A 13818-nucleotide genomic window follows, 5' to 3' on the forward strand; every position below is an offset into this window, starting at 1 on the left:
ATCATTTCCTTCACCTGCTCCCCCCACCGACCAAACTGTGCAGCTCTGCAACTGCATCCTGGCTGATCCTCACCCTTCCGCACCCAACCCTCACCTCCTTGTGCCCCCAATATGTTTTTCCCAATTAAAAAAAATACTTAAAAAAAAAAGAAAGAACCAGACTCTACAACTCCATGAGCCCCATCTTCTCCAGAGTCTGTATTTAAAAAAAAAATAAATATGGAACGCTTCACTAATTTCTGTAACATCCTTGCACAGGAGCCATGCTAATCTTCTCTGTATCGTTCCAACTTTAGTATATGTGCTGCCAAAGAGAGTACTCCAGAGTCTTTCTTGATAATAACTTAGATCTAATTCTGCACTGTTCACAGGATTATATAAAAGCACAGGTTTCTGGCTATGAATCACTGGGCCCATGAACACTGTAGTCTCGTTCCCCAGGAGCCACTTCAGCTTCACGTCCCTACGAGTGCCCACCATGTTTACTGAACTGAGATCGTGTATTTTAGCAGAAACTAGTTAGAAAGCTCACAAAGAAAATAATCTGTGAGCACAATTCCTCAACTGATCATTCCCATCTTACATGTGCTCTACACAGCTTTGAGCTCTGCCTGATAGGACCAGTAAATATCTACTCGAGCATGAAAAAGCTTACTTCATAAAATCTTTTACTTATGTACTTGTGTTTTATTGACTATGCAAAGGTATCTGACTATGTGAATCATAACAAATTACAAGTAACACTGTGAATAATGGGAATTCTAAAAATCATTTTTAACTATGCTCAAGCAGAACCTGTACAGACTGAGAAGCAGTAATTAGAATAGAACAAGGGTATACTGAGTGGTTATGTTCTTTCACCATATTCATGCAATCTATATGCTAAGCAAATAATCTGATAGATTGGACTTTATGAACAACGTGGCATCATTAAAAATATGTACTACAGAACTGCCACACTTTGCTTGCTGAAAATGAAGTCTTGAAGCAATTATTGATGAAGCTGGAAAACGATTGTCTTCAATATGGATTAACCTCAACATAAAGAAAGCAAAAATCTTCACAACTGGACCAATAAACAGTATCATGTGAAAGCAAACAAAAAAAAAAGCTATTGAGGATTTCATTTTACTTGAGATTTGCAATCAACAGCCATGGAAGCAGCACTCAAGAAATCAAACAACAAAATGCAATGGGCAAATCTGCTGCAAAGAACACCTTTAAAGTGTTAAAAAACAAAGATGTCACTTTGAGGGCTAAGCTGCTTTGGACCCAAGTCTTGGCATTTTCAATCACATCATAGGTAGGGAGTACTGGTGGCCTAGTGGTAAGAATACTGTCTTACAATCCAAAGGAATATAGTTTGCACCCACCAGCTGCTCTGTGAGGAAAAAGATGGGTAATATCCTTCCATGTGATTAAACTGCCTCTGAAAACTTGCTGGAGGGTTAGCTATGGGTTGGTTCTGACTCAATAACCACAGCATATACATGTCAAAGTTGGACAATGAACATAAAAGACCAGAGAAGGATTAAAGCCTTTGAATTGTGTTCTTATCATTAGGTGCTGTCCAGTTGAGTGTGACCCACAGTGACCCTATGAACTCTGGGCTGAACTCTGTCCTACTCTGTATCATCCTCACACTTCCTGACACTAGAGCCCCCTGTGGCAGTCTGTGGCAATCACTGTGTCAATCCACCTAGTCGAGGGTCTTCTTCTCCTTTGCCAACCCTCAACCTTTATGAGTATCATGTCTCTCAAAGGAATAGGCCCTCCTAGCAACATGCCTGAAGTATGTGAGGTGAAGCTTTATCATCTTTGCCTCCAAAGAGCACGCTGGCTGCACTTTCTTCAAGATATATTGGTTTGTTCTTTTGGAAGTCGATGGGATGTTCAGTGCTCTTCTCCAACAGCACAGTTCAAAGGCTAATTCTTCTTCTGTCATCTTTATTCACTGTGCAGCCAGCTCTGAGTTGCACAGCAAGTGATCAGAAAGACCATGGCCTAAATCAGACACACCTTAGTACTCAAACTGACATCATCACTTTTCAATAATTTGGAGAAGTCTCTAACTGCCTTTCCCAGTGCAATACTTCTCCTGATTTCCTGACTGCTGGTACCAAGAGTGTTAATTGTGGGTCCAAGTAAGATGAAGCTGTTGACAGTTTCAATCTTTTCTCTATCATAATGTTGCCTAGTGGTCCAGAGGTAAGAATTTGTTTTCTTGACATTGAGATGCACTCTATATTGAAGACTGTATTCTCTGATCTTCTGCAGCAAGTGCTTCAAGTACTCTTTACTTTCTGCAAGGTTAAGTTATCTGCGTAAGACTCATCAATAACCTGCATTATGCAAATAGCACAACATTACTGTCGCCGACACACCTTCCCCTATTACCCCAGTCACTGAGTCAATCCATCTCATTAAGGGTCTTTCTCTCTTGTGCTGTCCCTCCACCCTCCCAAGCATGATGTTCCTCTCCAAGGACTGGCCCCTCCTTGCAACGTGCCCAAAGTATGTCAGATGAAGTTTTAGAATCCTTGTCTCCAAGGAGCAGCCTGGTTTAACCCTCTCCAGAGCAACCTGTTTGTTCTCCTAGCAGTCCATGGTATATTCAATACTCTTCTCAAGCACCACAGCTCAAAGTGATCAATTCTCCTATCATCCCTAGTCACTGTCCAGCTCTCTGACACATAGCGTGCAACTGCAAAGACTATGGCTTGGGTCAGGCGCACTTAAGTCTCCAGCCTAATGATGTTGTTCTTCAGTACTCTGAGAGATCCTTTACAGCAGACTTTCCCAATGCAATTTGTCTTGATTTCTTGGCTGCTAGCACCAAGAGTGTTGATTGTGAAGCCAAGCAAACTAAAGCTGTTAACAATCTCAACCTCTTCACCATCTATCGTGATGCTGCCAATTAGCCCCATGTGAGAATCTGTGATTTCTTGATGTTGAACTGCAATCCATATTGAAGGCTGCAGTCCCTGACCTTGTGCAGCAAGTGCTTCAGATTTTCCTTAGTTTTAGCAAGCAGGGTGTGTCATCTGCATAACTCAGGTTGTTGACAATTCTTCCACCAATCCTGACGCCACATTCCTCCTCATAAAGCCCAGCCTCCTGGGTGATCTCTTCTGCATATAGATTGAAAAGGTATGGAGACAGGACACACCCCTGGTGTACACCCTTCCCGATTTTGAACCATGCAGTATTTCTTTGCTCTGTTCTGACAACTTATTCCTGGTTCAAGTATAGATTTCACATAGCCACAATCAAGTGCTCTGGGATTCCCATTCTTTGCAGAGTTAGTCACAGTTTGTTGTAATCCACACAGTCAAATGCCTTTGCATAGTCGGTAGACATTCCTCTGGTAGTGTTTTCAGCCAAAATCTATTTAACATTAACTATAATATCCCTAGTACCACAGCCTCTTCTAAACCCAACCTGCACATCTGACAGTTCTCTGATGTTGTGCTATTCCAGTAGTTTTTGGATAATTTTTAGAAGAATCTTATTTGTATGTGATATTAATGATACTGTTCAATAATTTCTTCACTCTGTCAGTCACCTTTCTTTGGAATGGGAACAGTCAATTGGCCAGGTAGTTGTCCTCCAGATTTCTTGGCACAACTTGGTGAGTGCTTTCAAGGTGGCATCTGTTTGTTGAAATATTTCAACTGGTATGCTGTCAACTGTTTTTTGCCAGTTCCTTCAGGGCAGCTTACACTTCTTCCTTCATCATCACAGACTCTTGCTCATATGTTGTTTCCTGAAATTCTTCTGTCAGCCAATTCCTATTGGTACAGTGACTCAGTATACTCCTTCCATCTTCTTTTAATGCTTCCTGGGTCATTTAATATTCTGCCCAGAGCATCCTTAAGCATTGCAACTCGAGGTTGGAATTAGATCTTCAGTGCCTTTAGCTTAAGAAATGCTGACCAAGTTTGGCCCTTTTGATTCTGGCTCTAGCTCTTTGCACATTTTCTTAAAATATTCTGTCTTCCAGCATGCTGCCCTTTGAAATCTTCTGTTCAGCTCCTTAACTTCTTTATTTCTTCACTTTGCTTTAGCTTCTCAGCACTATATATTATGGATTAAATTTGATCACCCAAAAATATGTTTTCTTTGTTATGCTGGTGGCCTAGTGGCAAAAAGCTGTGCTGCAATCCCCAAAGCAAGAGATTCGAGGCTACCAGCTGCTCTGTGGGAAAAAGATGGGCAATCTCCTCCCATGTGATTAACTGCCTTGAAAACCAGCGAGAGGGTAATCCATGAGTTGGTTCCAACTGTACAGTACACAACAACAATGCTAATAGGGCCATATTAACATAAGGTATATCTGAAGTGACTGGGGTAATGGGGGCAGGTGTGTCAGAGGCAGTGCGATTGGCTCAGAACAGGGGAGGAGTCAGGGTTATTGTGCACAGGGTCACTATGAGTCACAGAATAGCCTTGACAATACATAACAACAACAACACATTTAAAGTTAATCTCTTCTGAGCTATAAAAGAGATTAAGTAAGCATAGACAGAGGAAAAGATACAGATCACTTGATCTCCAAGGAACTTAGAAATAAAAGAGAGACAACATCCTTCCCCCATAACCGAGAAAGAAAGATTTCCTTTAGAGTCAGAACCTCGAGTTCAAACTTTCACTCTCCTAACCTGTGAGAAAATAAATTTGTCAGCCACTCTCTTGTGTCATTTCTGTTAGAGCAGCAGCACTAGGTAACTAAGATACTATGTGTGATAGATATCATGTGCATGATACCAATCTGCCTTTAAGGAACTAACTAATTGGAAAGTCATGACAAATTTGGGAAATGTTAAGTCCCAGCAAAAGATGTGAGTAATACTTCCAAGACCCCTGAGGAGATGCCCCAGGGAGAGTGGCCAAGCAGAACCACAAGGAGAGCTGGCTCACCACATCTACGGAGCACTGAGCACACTATGATTACTCAAGCTAGCAAATGTTTGTGATTAAGCCAAAAGCAGTTTCAACACCAGGGAATGTGCATCCTTGCCACAAAAGTGGGTTAAGCGTAGGGATGCATGACTGTTCAGTTACACACGTGACTCGGAAACCAACTCATGTCCATCTGAGCCTTCAAGTCTGTAAGCCATCCAAAATGCCTTCAGGAAAGGGAGAATTCACTTGCTGATGGCCTGATGACACCCCGCACTCCAACTCTGCAGGGACCTGCCAGAGCAGGGTTGTTCGATCACGTGTCCCCTCCCCCACACTGCCAGTTCACCTGAGAGCTGCCTCCTGCACCTCAGAGCCCAGCAAAGCACAGGCAGGAGCTGACAACACAATTACACACACATGCCACAAGGGAGGGAGGCACCTACATCCATCTGACCCTTAAAACACTTTTTAAATATCCAATTCCAGGTACTGTACATCCAGGTAAAAGAGTCAGGCAGTAAAATGTTCCTAGACTTTTCTTACTGAATAGGAAGGGGAGAAATCAAATACAATAAAAAGAAACATACTACCCACACAATGGTGACAAAAGGTAGACATGTCAGATGAGACAGCACAACTGGATCTTCTGCATTTGGGACGCAGACTATACTGGGAGCCCCTTGTTTTCAAAGAGGGTCTGAGTCTAGCTTCATGCTCCCAGGAAAATCTCTCCCCTTCTTTGGCCTCCTTTCCCTTAGCTGTAAAATGAGAGACTGGACCAGAGCCCTGAGTTTGGGGATAGAAAAGCTTACCAAGAAATTCCAATATCGGCTTTCATTAAGATGCAAGCAGTAAAACATGCTTTAAAAGTCCAACAAAACCACAGCTTCTCCAGAAAGGCTGAAAGGCACTTTAAAATGAAAAACATATGATTGATAGCAAAAAAAAAAAAAAAAGCAAATTTCTGACTCTTCTTTTTAATTCATCTGTCAAAATATCTGTAAAGGTAATATACAGCTAGCTTAAATCTCAGCAGAGCTTAATCCCTACCAACCTACAATTTCTTTTTGGAATCAGGCTCACCCTTATCTTTGAAGCAGAGGAGAAAAACTTAACCGAAAAGCTTAGAAGAATCTGTCCCTAAATCTAAATGGTAAGAATGTAGACCAATTGCTAGTCTTCACTTTTGTTATTAGGTGCCATCTAGCAGATTCCTACTTGTAATGACTCCATGTGATTGAGCAGAACTGCCACATGCCGTTTTCTAGGCTATAATATTTATGGAAACAGAATACTTAGTCCTTTTTTTCCATCATAAAATTCTTACTTCTACTGTTCAGGGAGCTCTGGTGGCCTAGTGAGTAAGGAGTTGCACTTCCACACCAAAGGCCCATGTTTCCTATCCACCAGCTGCTCCAAGGGAGAAGATGGTCAGTTTCTTCCTTTGTGATACGCAGCCGCTAAAAGCCCACTGGAGGGTCAACTGGGAGTCAGTTCCAACTCGAGGAGGGCACATAACACCACCTCAAAAGAAATCACTGTACACTGAAACTTGTTAGACAATTCTCCTACTTAGAAATCCTACGTCTTGATCACGGCCTCTTTTGGAAAGCCTTGTGGTATTTTCATTTCCATTGTTTTTATAAACTAGATGCTTAGCCTCAAGTATTGTCTTGTTCTGTGACTAACTTAAGTCTACATATCAAAATTTTCCAGCATAGTCACGAACTCATATAAAAGTTAATTTCTTATAAAAACAAAAAAAGTCCAAAAGAAATGTTCTAAACATACAAAAAGAACATCATGAAAATTGGTATACTACTACTCAGTGGGAAAAGATACAGTGTGAAAAACAATGTATATGAACTTTATGAACTTTTTAAGTAAACTATTATTAAAAATAAAGAAAGAGATGAAAGATTACAAAGACGGTAGAACACCCACTTCACAGCACCCAGCCCTAATCAGTTTTTTCTTTTTTCTCCCACAGGAAACCCCCATCCAGAATCTAAGGCTCACCACTCCCTGCCTCCACTCACCACTCAGCACACATCCTTATAAGTTGTGCAGCGTTGTTTCGCATGATCTTCTTAATCTTTACCTAATGTTCTCACTGTGCACATAATCAGTCTGTAACTCTGGTTTTATTGCTCAGTCTTACAAGTCCATCAACTCGAAAACATTCTTTGGGACACTACTGCTGTGGTTTCAAAAAACCAACAACACAGCTCTCAGACCTCCTTCCTATACTGCCAGAGCCCCCAAATCTAAATCACTTCCCTTGTCATATTCCATACTCTCTCTCATTGCCTTTCTACTAGGGCCTCATTGGGCTGGGGCCCAGACTCCGTTCATGGTGTCACTCCCGTGCTGGGGCCCAGGCTGACTGCCTGTGGCATCATTCTCTGTGCCTAGGGAGAGATCAAGTTGATAATGCTAGTAATCTTTTTCAACATCCATTCTATAGTTCTTATTGAGGACGTTCCCTTCATGGAGAAAGATTTTGAGAATGGCCCCCAGGACACATACAACCTATACGAGGCAGTCATATACAACTGTTTCTTGGCCATCGGCCTTTACCGCTTCCATGGAGGTTTCTCCTTCTGCCAAGTTCAGCTCAGTAAGTGCAAGTAATACACGGCGTGCTAGGGCACAGTCCTGTTTCCCCTTATAGACCGGGGGGGGGGGAGCCCCCAAAAAAAACCACCTAGTAATTTTTTTTTAATTTAAAAACTGCTGGGAGGGCTCGAATGCCATCTGAAAAGTTCTGATACAGGATGTCTATTTAAGATTCAACAAACAGTTCCACAGGAAACTCATCCGGCACAGGAGTTGTTCACGTGCCTTTGGCAAATGTCCCTGTGTACTCTCTGGGGTCATTCCCAAGTTTATACAAAACACTAAGTAAACCCAAGCTGAGTTGAAACCCCGTTTGGCTTTCTTTGGAGAAATAGCTGTCAACAGAGTTGGGAGAGGAGTTTAAAAAAAAATGTGGTGTCCACGAAGGTGCAAAAGTGACCTAGGGGAGCAGCTAAAACCACTTCTGATTTTAGAGGTCTCAGAGAACAGCCTTGCACTCACAAGGCCAGTGCAACAGGCACAGCCCACTTGGCTGGCTTGGCAGAGAGCTTTCATACAGCCCAGCCTCACTGCTCTCGAGAGAGAGAGCCCAGTTTGCAATATGGAAGAGAGCGGAGGGAGGGTGGAAACTCAGAGGAACCAGGCCAGGAGTGAGGCAAATCATTCGAGGCCAAGGCCCAGATCACTATGTGCTGGGAGCCAGCAAACCACTAGAAGATGAAGGAGTGTAGTCTCCAAGAGCCTCAGTAGATGGAGGAGAGTCTCAGCACCAGGACACTGGCCTCCAGGCCACCACTTCCACACTGTATCTCTGAATCGTCTCTCAGATACAAAATAAAAAAAAAAAATGAGTAAGGCATAGCTGCTTGAAGCAATGACTTCTCCCAGTCAAATCTTGGAGCAAAAAAATACTACTGCCACTGGCTGTGTGACTTTGCTAGAGTGTCCCTGCCCACCCTGGAAGGAGTCGCAGACCACATCTAAACACTCCATCTCTACCTGTCTTTGTCCACGCACTAAACACGTAACAGTCACTTAGCACTTACCTGTATAATTAATTTACCCCCAACAACCTTATTTGGGAGATCCTAGAGTCTGTTGTTGTGTGTCCTGAAGCCAATTCTGACTCATAGTGACCCTGCAGGACTAAGGAGAACTTGTCCTCCAGCGTTTTGTAGGCTGTAATCTTTGCAGAAGCAAATCTCTAGGGCATTGCCTTTTGGAGGTACTGAGTTTGAACCACCAACCTTTCACTAGCAGCTGATTTACTAAGACATTGCCGCCCAGGCTCCAGGCAGATTTAAATGCTATGACCATTTTACAGGGAAGGCAGGTGACCCTCACAGAGGCTAAATCACTCACCCAAGGCCACACCCTAGGGGTTTCTAGAGGCACCCCAAAAGGCAGGAGGGCTGCAGTCACGTTAGCAAGAGAAGAACATTCATGGAAGGGAGGGACCTTGCCACGGAGCCCCCAGAGAAGAATGACAGGTCAAAATGTCTCAGGGTGGAGGGGACATACAAGGGACCCTAAATGACAAAGGGGCAAGGGGATGGAATTTGGAGATGTGGAGTAAAGAATACAAACTAAGGCAGGATGTACAGAGGCCTTTGAGAAAGAAGGGGAATACAGAAAGTCCGATGGGCCGGGCTAGCCCGAGCAGAGGGTAGGGAGCAGCGGCGGAAGCGAAAAGGGGAGCGGGGGAGGGGTCGTGGAGCGCGCGCGGTCCCACCTTCAGCACCGTGACGGCTCCTGCGCTGTGCACCTGGAAGTGCGCGGGCGGCTCCGACCCGGGCTCTGCCGCCTCGTCGGGACCCTGGTAGCTGAAGCAGGCGTCAGCGATGTCCAGGTGGCCAAGGGGCAGCGCGTCCTGCGGGCTCTTGAAGTAGTAGAGGTAGCAGCGGCGCGCGTCGAACACGAACCAGCGGCTGCGGTAGCCACGCAGCGGGCCCTTGCCCGACAGCTTCTGCAGGTAGCCGCACAGTCGCGCCGGCTCCCGCCCGGGCCCCGCCCCGGGCTCCACGGCGCCCCCCAGGGCCGCACCCTCGCCGCCGCCGCAGCTCTCCTCCGCCTGGGCCCCAGCCCCCGGCATAGCCCGCCGCCGGAGCGCGCCAACTGCCAGCGCCCCGGCCCCGGCGCCTCCGCCGCCGCAGAGCCCCTTCCCCGCGGCCCCGCCGTTCCTCACGGCCCACGGGCTCGCAAAGCAGCCTGGGACTTGTAGTCCCGCCCCCGCCGCTGCAGCCCCTGCCCCGCCCCCGTCCGGCTGCCCGCTGCGCCCCCGGAGCAAAGTCCTGGGCGGGTGTCTCACCCTTGAACTTCAGCAGCTGTCCTGTATGTAACGTGAAGTTCAAAATCCTCGCCTCGCAGAGTGAATGGAAATTTGTTTCTTGATAGGTGTTTGGATTGCTGGAGAACATGCGTTTCTTAAAATTCATTGGGCTGACCACTTAAAACTGCATTTCACTGTAAATTATGTATCAGAATAGAACTTAATCCTGGAGACTGCCCTGCCAGATTGGCTATCTAATGTCATAAATATGAGAGAAGCTGAGAGCGTCCCTAGCCTGGCACGGAGTGGGTGTTCAGTAAATATTTGTAGAATGAATGAATGAGAGCGAGAACAGTTCTCATTATCCGACCTTATTTCTGTCACTGAATTAAAAATAACATTTATTGAGCACTTTCTGTCTGCGGGGTACTATTCACAGATTTTTTCCCCCCCATCATAACCGGTTTTTATTACATAATCCTCTTGGTATTCCAGACAACTTAGCATTTGTTCATTTAAACTGAGGGAACCAGATCATGACAGGTTTACTACATTAACACATAATGGAGGGAACAGTACATTTAAGGGGGCGTGTTTGCATCTCTGTCTTTCTGCTTCACATGGCATGCTTCCTTCGCTCTGGCGAATGACAACTCATCTCTCAGCCAAGGTTAGGAACTCTGGGCCTTTCCCTCCTTTGGCTTTGTCCCACCACAGAGGCACCACCGTAGAAGTGTGGGCTTCACACCCTAATCTCCCTGGCACCTCCCCACCTGAGTGGGACACTGACCCAAGGAACCACAAGAGATTGTCCTGCTCCAGGGTGTATTCACAGATATTAAAGGATGACATCAAACAGCCAACCATTACCGTGCCCTCACACAGATGAGGAAGAGAGAATACATAAATGAGCAGATAACATGAATTGTCCATGCGCTGTGATGAAATTGAAATCATGATTACTACTTATAACAATAGTTATTATTTACCAGTGATTTATATTTTAATTTATTTAGACTCTCACAACCACCTCAAGATGTAAATGCTCTTATTGCCACTATCAGATTAGAGCCAGCAGAGGAAGCAAGCTATTCCCTCTGGGCGTCAGACAAGGCCTCTCTGAGGAGCTACACTGAACAGAGAGATGTGGATGATGCGAGAGAACAAGGCACGCAAAGGTCTAGGGGAAACATATTCCAGGCAGAGGGAACAGTAATACAAAAGCTCATATTATCTGGAATATAAAGGAAGGTTGTAGTTATGTTTGTGATAACACAAAGACAAAGCAAGTGTCCTACTGCCAGGTTTTGCATGTTTTTACAGACACACATATAGGCACTGATAAGAAACAGAACTTTCTGGAATGACTTAGGGAAAACACATCTGCTTTCCTGGAGGCAGATAGCTTGGAAGACCAATTTCCAGAGCCTCACCCATCCATTGCAGACCCCAAGTTAGCTGCCACATAGAAACCTGCCTCATCTGGGGTCTCATTGGAGGCCTGAATGGGATACTGAACGTGAAGCTAGCTTCCTGGTTGCCTTTGGCTTTCTTTAAGCACAGTGCAGAATAGAGTTAAGAAAGATTATATGGCATTTGTTTCCTAGCCCTGACACTTAGCACCTTCCTGGTAAATTTTTTAACCTCCCTAGGCCTCGGTGTCTCTATCTATCAAATGGGGATATTGCAAGTTGTACATAGGGTTGCTTTGTGTTGGAACTGACTAGGAGCACCAGACCTCAACTTAAACTGTAACAGCTGCATAAGATACTCTTGTGAAGGTGCTTACCATAGTACCTAAGGGAGTCCTGGTGGCCTAGTGGGGAAGGAGTTGCTCTGCCAACCCAAAGGTAGGTTGTTTGAATTCCTCAGCTGTTGCATGGGAAAAGGTGGGCAGTCTCCTCCAGCATAATTTATAGCTCTGAAAACCCACTGTGGGGTGGAGGTCCGGCAGGCAGGTGTGAATGTGTCAGCTATGATTTGGTTGTGATTCAACAGCAACAAGCTAGTGTACCATCACTCATTCATTCACTCACTGCTGTTGAGGTTGCTTGATGCGGGGAGAAGCTGAGGCTCTGGTGAAGGAGAAGTGAGACACCAGCTTCGGAAGGGACTATAGGAGTCCCTTGTCCATGTACCAAGACAGGGAGCCTCTTCTCTTACCCCAGAGAGGAGGGCGCACTCACTTAGGAGCAGCCTTTCTAACATGTGGACAGCTATGCTTACGAGGAATGCCAGTAACTATCTGCCTCCTCCCTGTGCTGCCACACAGGGCGTGGCTCTGTCCTCTAGGGTAGCCGGCCATGGCCACTGGTAGAGCTGAAGACAGAGGTGGACTGTGCCCACCCCTGCCCCCAACTTCCCAGATTCAGTTCCAGTTGTCCCAGCTGTTCCCCTTTCCATTAGGACTGTCCAGTCACAACCCACGGTGACTGCCTCCCCCACAGGCCGATTAGTCACGGCCCTCTGACCCACAGAGAGAGGCCCAACCTTCAGGTCCCCTCACCCCTGAAGGTGGTGCCGCCCACTCCGACATGACAGATACACTCCACGCCAGTTCCCACATTTCTGGCATAGGACTCATCTGACTGTGGGGTCCCTTTTTGGAGTTTGCCAACTAAGCTGGTGAAGTTGTTGTTGTTGCTATGTGCCATCGAGTCGCTTGCGACTCATAGCGACCCTATGTACATCATCCCTAAACTCTGCTCTGTCCTGTGCCAATCGCACCATCTCTGATACACCCATCCCAATTACCCCAGTCACTGAATCAATCCACCTCATTAGGGGGCCTTCCCCTTCTGTGCTGTCCTTCCACCCTACCAAGCATGATGTCCCCCTCCAAGGACCTGTCCCTCCTGGTTTGACCCTTTCCGGGATGAATCTGTTTGTTTTCCTAGCAGTCCATGGTACCCTCAATACTCTTCTCCAGCACCACAGCTCAAAGGCATCAATTCTTCTATCCTCTTTAGTCATTGTCCAACTCTATGATGCATAACAAGTGATAGCAAAGACCATGGCCTGTATCAGACACACCTTAGTCTCCAAAGAGACACCTTTGCTCTTCAGTACTTTGGAGAGGTCCCTAACAGCAGACTTTCCCATGGCAATATGTCTTCTAATTTCCTGGCTACTGGTGCCAAGAGTGATGACTGTGAAGCCAAGCAAACTGAAGCTGTGAACAATCTCAATCTCTTCACCATCCATCCTGATGCTGCCAATTGACCCAGTGGTGAGAATCTTTGTCTTCTTGACTGTATAAGAATAATAATGGCTAACATGCACTGAGCAATGTCTAGGCCAACAGCAGAGGAGCCGCGGATCATTTAAAATGATTTAGGCTCCCTGCCTTCTTCCTGCTGGAAGCCAGGTCACACATTATACCAAACGTGTTAAAATGCATCCACGTCTCCTAGTAATCATATACTTTATGTCTGTTATAAAAATACTTCAAGGAATTACAATAATTATGCCCTTGATACTCTCTAACTGTGAGGAACTCATTTTCATTTACAATTTCTTGGCACTCATTCATGGCCTCATGAGAATTCTGGGCATGAGCAAAATGCCTAACCTATCAACCGTTTTGAAAGGTAATGCTGTTTTTGTGACAAGGATCTCGGATAGTGCACTGTGTTATATGCCAGACTGTTAACCAAAAGGTCAGTGGTTCAAATCCACCAACTGGTCCATGAGAGAAAAATGAGCTTTCTCCTCCCATAAAGGTTTACAGCCTTGGAAACCCAATGGAGGGACACTGGGAGTCAGAATTGACTGGACAGAGTTGGGTATTAAGTTGATATAATGTTACATTTTATAGTCATTGAAGTAAATGTTTATTAGTTTTTATTTTCCCTTTTTCTCAAGTTTTGGGGCCAGTGCTTTTTTTTCCCCCGACCAGGCCTCAAATATTTAATTGACCCCTAAGAAGCTAACAGCTTTAAAGACCTAAGTGATAAACTGATTTGAGGTCCTAAGACCCCAATGATGGGAATGGATAAAATGTGGAGGCATCAAAGCCAAAGTAACATCTCAGTATTTTTTTTCTATAATTATATTTTATTAAT

General features: G+C 45.2%; 1 protein-coding gene across 2 annotated transcripts in view; it reads right to left on the minus strand.

Annotated features, from left to right (window-relative positions):
• The window catches only part of TBC1D2B (TBC1 domain family, member 2B), a 120332-nt gene extending 110755 nt beyond the window's left edge, over window positions 1-9577 (minus strand). For both annotated transcript variants that reach the window (XM_006888256.1, XM_006888257.1), the window contains exon 1: window positions 9218-9577. In XM_006888256.1, the coding sequence (XP_006888318.1) occupies window positions 9218-9577 (360 nt within the window). The remainder of the gene's footprint in view (window positions 1-9217) is intronic.
• Window positions 9578-13818: the final 4241 nt, after the last annotated feature.

This window comes from Elephantulus edwardii, unplaced genomic scaffold, assembly GCF_000299155.1.
Source record: "Elephantulus edwardii isolate Elephantulus edwardi_28Jun2011 unplaced genomic scaffold, EleEdw1.0 scaffold00066, whole genome shotgun sequence".
Taxonomy (NCBI): Eukaryota; Metazoa; Chordata; class Mammalia; order Macroscelidea; family Macroscelididae; genus Elephantulus; species Elephantulus edwardii.